Source organism: Oncorhynchus kisutch, linkage group LG13 (assembly GCF_002021735.2).
Source record: "Oncorhynchus kisutch isolate 150728-3 linkage group LG13, Okis_V2, whole genome shotgun sequence".
Taxonomy (NCBI): Eukaryota; Metazoa; Chordata; class Actinopteri; order Salmoniformes; family Salmonidae; genus Oncorhynchus; species Oncorhynchus kisutch.
The window spans coordinates 67,341,935-67,349,082 of NC_034186.2; the positions used below are offsets into that span (position 1 = coordinate 67,341,935).

Consider the following 7,148-nt stretch of genomic DNA (forward strand, 5'->3'; position numbering starts at 1 on the left):
TATAAAATATTCATTGTGTGCGAGCTTGGGTGTCCTGTACTGGTAAGAAATGAATTCTACTTTCACCCCAGGGCGGTGAGGGAGGGGGTGGGGAGTGTGGGGAGAGAAGGGGGAGGTGAGGGAGGGGATGGGGGTGTGGGGAGAGAAGGGGGAGGTGAGAGAGGGGGTGGGGAGTGTGGGGAGAGAAGGGGGAGGTGAGGGAGGGGGAGGGGGGTGTGGGAGAGAAGGGGAGGTGAGGGAGGGAGGGGGAGGGGGTGTGGGGAGAGAAGGGGGAGGTGAGGGAGGGGGTGGGAGTGTGGGGAGAGAAGGGGGAGGTGAGGGAGGGGGAGGGGGTGTGGGGAGAGAAGGGGAGGTGAGGGAGGGGTGGGGAGTGTGGTGAGAGAAGGGGAGGTGAGGGAGGGGAGGGGGTGTGGGGAGAGAAGGGGGAGGTGAGGGAGGGGTGGGGAGTGTGGGGAGAGAAGGGGAGGTGAGGAGGGGGAAGGGGGTGTGGGGAGAGAAGGGGGAGGTGAGGGAGGGGGTGGGGAGAGAAGGGGAGGTGAGGGAGGGGTGGGGAGAGAAGGGGAGGTGAGGGAGGGGGAGGGGGTGTGGGGAGAGAAGGGGGAGGTGAGGAGGGGTGGGGAGTGTGGGTGAGAGAAAGGGAGGTGAGGGAGGGGAGGGGGTGTGGGGAGAGAAGGGGGAGGAGAGGGAGGGGTGGGGAGTGTGGGGAGAGAAGGGGGAGGTGAGGAGGGGGAAGGGGGTGTGGGGAGAGAAGGGGGAGGTGAGGGAGGGGTGGGAAGAAGGGGAGGTGAGGGAGGGGGAGGGGGGTGTGGGGAGAGAAGGGGAGGTGAGGGAGGGGGAGGGGGTGTGGGAGAGAAGGGGGAGGTGAGGAGGGGGTGGCATGTGGAAGCTCCTCTTCTATCTTGTCTTTATCAGGGCCTAGTTAGTTCTTTTTTTTTTCCTTTTTTCCCTCAGATTTTTTTCCCCTCCAAGGGAATGTGATCAGTTTTAGACAGAGGCTGACTGACACAAACGTTTACGTTGACTGATTGCGTTCTGAGAAGCGAGAGGGAGAAAGAGCGAGAGGGAGAAAGAGCGAGAGGCAGAAAGAGCGAGAGGCAGAAAGAGCGAGAGGGAGAAAGAGCGAGAGGCAGAAAGAGCGAGAGGCAGAAAGAGCGAGAGGGAGAAGAGCGAGAGGAGAAAGAGCGAGAGGGAGAAAGAGCGAGAGGGAGAAGAGCGAGAGGGAAAAGAGCGAGAGGGAGAAAGAGCGAGAGGGAGAAGAGGGAGAAAGAGCGAGAGGGAGAAAGAGCGAGAGGAGAAAGAGCGAGAGGGAGAAAGAGCGGAGGGAGAAAGACGAGAGGGAGAAAGAGCGAGAGGAAAAGAGCGAGAGGGAGAAAGAGCGAGAGGGAGAAAGAGCGAGAGGGAGAAAGAGCGAGAGGGAGAAAGGGACTGTCTATTTCAAACGGGACATGGTTAAGTGCTGGGACATACAAGGGTGTCTTGAGGGACATGTGTGCTGTGCTAGGGAGAGATGGGAACATGGTGTTGGTTTAGGATGGGGCAGTAATTCACTGCAGGGAGGGTTTGGAGTTGGTTGAAGGGAAACGCGATTGACAACGATGACAATGATGTGTGGTTCTCACGTTGATATGCTCACCTGACAATGTGAGTTGTCCTATGCTGGTGACACCCAACTGTCCCTCCCTCCCTCCAGAAACAGCACCGTGCTCAACTCCAAGGTGTGTCTGTGACCATCAAGCCCACCCCAGGATCCCTCTCTACCCCGGTGGAGTCCAGTTCTCACACCTTTACAACTGAGTGACCTTTCACCTCTGACCCTCTGACCCCCCCCCCTGAGCAGTGACCTCAGTAGTAATTGACCCCTGTAGTGTAACAGAGTAGGTAGGGCCTTGACAAATAATGTGGCTTATCCCATAAACACACGTACTGATATGTGAAGGCATTCAAAAGACTTACCATGCCTTTATCACTGAAAAGCACTTTTAGCACTTAGAAAAGCACTAGACAAATCTATTTCATCATCCCCTCAAATGGAGGTTTATGAGAACATCTGTAATCAGAGCATATGTCCATGGAGGTATATGGAGGTATATGGAGGTATATGATAACATCTGTAATCAGAGCATATGTCCATGGAGGTATATGGAGGTATATGGAGTATATGAGAACATCTGTAATCAGAGCATATGTCCATGGAGGTATATGGAGGTATATGGAGGTATATGAGAACATCTGTAATCAGAGCATATGTCCATGGAGGTATATGGAGTATATGGAGGTATATGGAGGTATATGAGAACATCTGTAATCAGCAGATATTTCATGGAGGTATATGAGGTATACGAGGTATATGGAGGTATATGAGACATCTGTAATCAGAGCATATGTCCATGGAGGGTATATGGAGGATATTGAGAACATCTGTAATCAGAGCATACTATGGAGGTATATGGATATATGGATGGTATATGGAGGTCTATGATAACATCTGTAATCAGAGCATGATGTCCATGGAGGTATATGGGAGGTATCTGTAGTATTATGGAGTATATGGCGGTATATGAGAACATCTGTAATCAGAGAATTGTCCATGGAGGTATATGGAGGTATATGATAACATTCTGTAATCAGAGCATATGTCCATGGAGGTNGATGACTTGTCAGCGTTTGTCACCGGGATCGTTCTCTACAGAAACCTGGGCAGCATCCTATCTTTACAGAGGTGAGAGTGGTTTACTGACATCTCTACTTACAATGCTTTCTCCAGGGATGTGTCAAAGAAGTGTACTATAAAGGGAATGGGGTGCCATTTGGAACGCAGCCCAGCACAGAACACATCCCAGAATCTCTTTTGATTGGTGGCTAATGGGATTTGAATGCTCCCACGTAGTTCCTTAGTCTCTTGTCTGCGTAAAAGGATGTCTGAAGGAGCTATGAATGAATAACATTTCAGAGAACTGCTTTATGCTGAGCACATGTATCAAACGGAATGTGTATTTGTGGGCTACAGCTTTCTCTCGTCCAGTGAGGAGTGTTCTCTCCGTTATGTTCATGTTATGTGCGTGTATAATGAGATGGAGGAACACAGGCTAGCGTGGCGGAATCACACCCAACCCCTCCCACATACTTCATTCACTGCAAACGGATGCATTTTGTAGCCCTTTCCTGCAGTCAAATGACCTAGTGGCCTCATAGGTGGAATGTTATTCAAATCTTTTACAATTTCAGAATTAATAAAAGTCATTAAAAAAAACACAGTTTCTATGTCAAACGGTTTTGTTATATGTTAGTCTTCTGTGATGTATATAAAGTGCAATATTGGGATGCAAACTCGCAATTGAATACATTTCAACTCTATGTCTGACATGGTACAGGTGTCTCTTTTAAGCCCATAACCATGTGTGTGAGGTGTATACTTTAGTTTTAAAGTAGATTTGTTTAACACTACCAAGAAACAGCCTGTGTGACCCTGATTTAGCCCACTGCAGTAAAAGGTTTTGTAACAGATTCCTCTTTCCCTTCATTAAATTGCGGGTGCACAGTGCACTGTTGGGGTTGGGAAGCTGGAATCATTTGCAAGTGGACGAACGTGCGCGTTTGAAGTGTTTGTTTGACAATCAGTTGAAAACATCATGACTGGCTGTTTTTATGCCACATTAAAAGGAAATGCATGTTAGAAGTGATATTACAAATCTTTACTGGGTCTAGGGCACAAGGCCCACAGAGGTCATATAGATCTATACACCTATGTAATTCTATGATTATACCAAGGCTATAAAAAAATGTATTGTGCGCTCGCTTGGGTGTCCTGTACCGATAATAAATGAAATCTACTTTCAACCCAGGGCGTGCGTGTGGAAACTCCTCTTCCATTTTGTCTTTACCCAGGCCTAGTTAGTTATTTGTTCTTTCCTTTTTCCCCTCAGAATCTTTTTCCCCTTCAAGGAAATGTGATCAGTTTTAGACAGAGACTGGCTGACACAAGTGTTTATGTTGACTGATTGCATTCTGAGAAGCGAGAGGGAGAAAGAGTGAGCGGGAGAAAGAGTGAGCGGGAGAAAGAGCGAGAGGGAGAGGGAGAAAGAGAGAGAGGGAGAAGTTGCAGATGAGAGAGAGTAGGGGGAGGAGGCAGAGTGTGGGGACTGTGAAACATTGTCTATTTCAAACGGGACATGGGTTAAGTGCTGGGACATACAAGGGTGTCTTGAGGGACATGTGTGCTGTGGTTAGGGAGAGATGGTAACGTGTGTTGTAGGGACGGGGCAGTATTACTGCTGTGTTAGGGAGAGACGGGAACATGTGTTGTAGGGACGGGGCAGTATTACTGCTGTGTTAGGGAGAGATGGGAACATGTGTTGTAGGGAAGGAGCAGTATTACTGCTGTGTTAGGGAGAGATGGGAACATGTGTTGTAGGGAAGGAGCAGTATTACTGCTGTGTTAGGGAGAGATGGGAACATGTGTTGTAGGGACGGGGCAGTATTACTGCTGTGTTAGGGAGAGATGGGAACATGTGTTGTAGGACGGGGCAGTATTACTGCTGTGTTAGGGAGAGATGGGAACATGTGTTGTAGGGACGGGGCGTATTACTGCTGTGTTAGGGAGAGATGGGAACATGTGTTGTAGGGACGGGGCAGTATTACAGCTGTGTTAGGGAGAGATGGGAACATGTGTTGTAGGGAAGGAGCAGTATTACTGCTGTGTTAGGGAGAGATGGGAACATGTGTTGTAGGGACGGGGCAGTATTACTGCTGTGTTAGGGAGAGATGGGAACATGTGTTGTAGGGACGGGGCAGTATTACTGCTGTTTTAGGGAGAGACGGGAACATGTGTTGTAGGGACGGGGCAGTATTACTGCTGTGTTAGGGAGAGACGGGAACATGTGTTGTAGGGACGGGGCAGTATTACTGCTGTGTTAGGGAGAGACGGGAACATGTGTTGTAGGGACGGGGCAGTATTACTGCTGTGTTAGGGAGAGACGGGAACATGTGTTGTAGGGACGGGGCAGTATTACTGCTGTGTTAGGGAGAGACGGGAACATGTGTTGTAGGGACGGGGCAGTATTACTGCTGTGTTAGGGAGAGATGGGAACATGTGTTGTAGCGACGGGGCAGTATTACTGCTGTGTTAGGGAGAGATGGGAACATGTGTGTAGCGACGGGGCAGTATTACTGCTGTGTTAGGGAGAGATGGGAACATGTGTTGTAGGGACGGGGCAGTATTACTGCTGTGTTAGGGAGAGATGGGAACATGTGTTGTAGGGATGGGGCAGTATTACTGCTGTGTTAGGGAGAGATGGTAACGTGTGTTGTAGGGACGGGGCAGTATTACTGCAGGGAGGTTTGAGTTGGTTGAAGGGAACAGCGATTGACAACGATGACAATGATGTGTGGTTCTCACGTGATATGTCACCTGACCATGTGTGTTGTCCTATGCTGGTGACACCACTCTGTCCCTCCCTCCCTCCAGAAACAGCACCGTGCTCAACTCCAAGGTGGTGTCTGTGACCATCAAGCCTACCCCAGGATCCCTCTCTACCCCAGTGGAGGTCCAGTTCTCACACCTTTACAATGTGAGTGACCTTTCACATCTGACCCTCTGACCTGAGCAGTGACCTCAGTGGTAATTGACCTCTGTAGTGTAACAGAGTAGGTAGGGCCTTGACAAATCAGGTGGCTTATCCCATAAAAACACAAGATACTGATATTTGAGAGCTTTTCAAAAGACTTATCATGCCTTCAGCACTGAAAAGCACTTTTAGCACTTAGAAAAGCACTAGACAAATCTATTTCTTCAACCTCACAACTGGAGGTATATGAGAACATCTGTAATCAGAGCATATGTCCATGGAGGTATATGAGAACATCTGTAATCAGAGCATATGTCCATGGAGGTATATGGGGGTATATGAGAACATCTGTAATCAGAGCATATGTCCATGGAGGTATATGGGGGTATATGAGAACATCTGTAATCAGAGCATATGTCCATGGAGGTATATGGAGGTATATGGAGGTATATGGAGGTATATGGAGGTATATGGAGGTATATGGAGGTATATGGAGGTATATGATAACATCTGTAATCAGAGCATATGTCCATGGAGGTATATGGAGGTATATGATAACATCTGTAATCAGAGCATATGTCCATGGAGGTATATGGAGGTATATGAGAACATCTGTAATCAGAGCATATGTCCATGGCCACGGGAAGATGAGTTTTTAATTGTTTTTAATTTTTCAGGGGGTGCTGCAGCACCCTCAGCACCCCTGCGACCTGTGGCTGTGCATATGTCAACCATGTGACTGTTTCTCTCTCTGTCTGATCAGGGCACCACAAACCAGACCTGCATCTCCTGGGACGAGAGTGACACGTAAGGCCTTTGTCAATTTCTTTCTCTGGTGATACATCCATGTGCCTGCTGGGCTGCCTGGCTGCAGTGTGGAGCCTGGGGGTGGAACTGCCTGAATCAACTGAATTATAGGACCTCTATGATCCTACCTGGCTCTGAAAACAGAAATAGAATTACTAGAATGGACATCCTCATTCAAGTCAATTTACCATGATGAGTGGACTAGCAGCCAGGATGTAAAGTAAGAAGTGTACCCATAACCAGGAACTAAAGGCATTATATTTCTATGGTGGACCCGCCTGGCTACCTGGCTCTGAAACACCTGCTGGTGTGGACCTTCACAGTGAGGGATAGAACTTTGGGAGACGGCCTCACATCACCTCATCTCCCACTGTGACTGTGTGTTCCGTGGCTGTTCCTGCTCCCACTGTTTCTCATCTTGACGAAGTGCCCATGACACACACTGACCCTGTAGAAAGGGTGCTGAGTTTGTCAGACGGTTCCGGAGCTCCTCTCTGTGGGTTGACGGGAGATTGGGACGGGGCTGACACCTAACCCCCACGCTGCTAACACCGCGCCGACAGTGATGCAGGATGTAGAAAATTACAAGTGTTGCTCACAGCTTTCTCTCCTGGGCACACAGAACCAAGGCATCAACACAGAGGGATGAATGGAGAGTTCTTTGGGATCTCCTGAGTCGGACAAAGAGGGAGGGAGAGAGTGTATATATGTGTAGTAAGAGAGAGGAGAGAGAGAGAGGACAGAGAGACAGAGAAGACAGAGAGAGGAGAGGAGAGA

The 7,148-nt window shown here is 48.9% G+C and overlaps 1 protein-coding gene across 1 annotated transcript in view; it reads left to right on the forward strand.

Moving 5' to 3' along the window:
- The window catches only part of adgrb1a (adhesion G protein-coupled receptor B1a), a 116,290-nt gene that overhangs the window by 82,200 nt on the left and 26,942 nt on the right, over positions 1 to 7,148 (forward strand). The window contains exons 16-18 of the mRNA XM_031787052.1: positions 2,629 to 2,719; positions 5,465 to 5,567; positions 6,328 to 6,371. Coding sequence (XP_031642912.1) covers positions 2,629 to 2,719; positions 5,465 to 5,567; positions 6,328 to 6,371 — 238 coding nt within the window. The remainder of the gene's footprint in view (positions 1 to 2,628; positions 2,720 to 5,464; positions 5,568 to 6,327; positions 6,372 to 7,148) is intronic.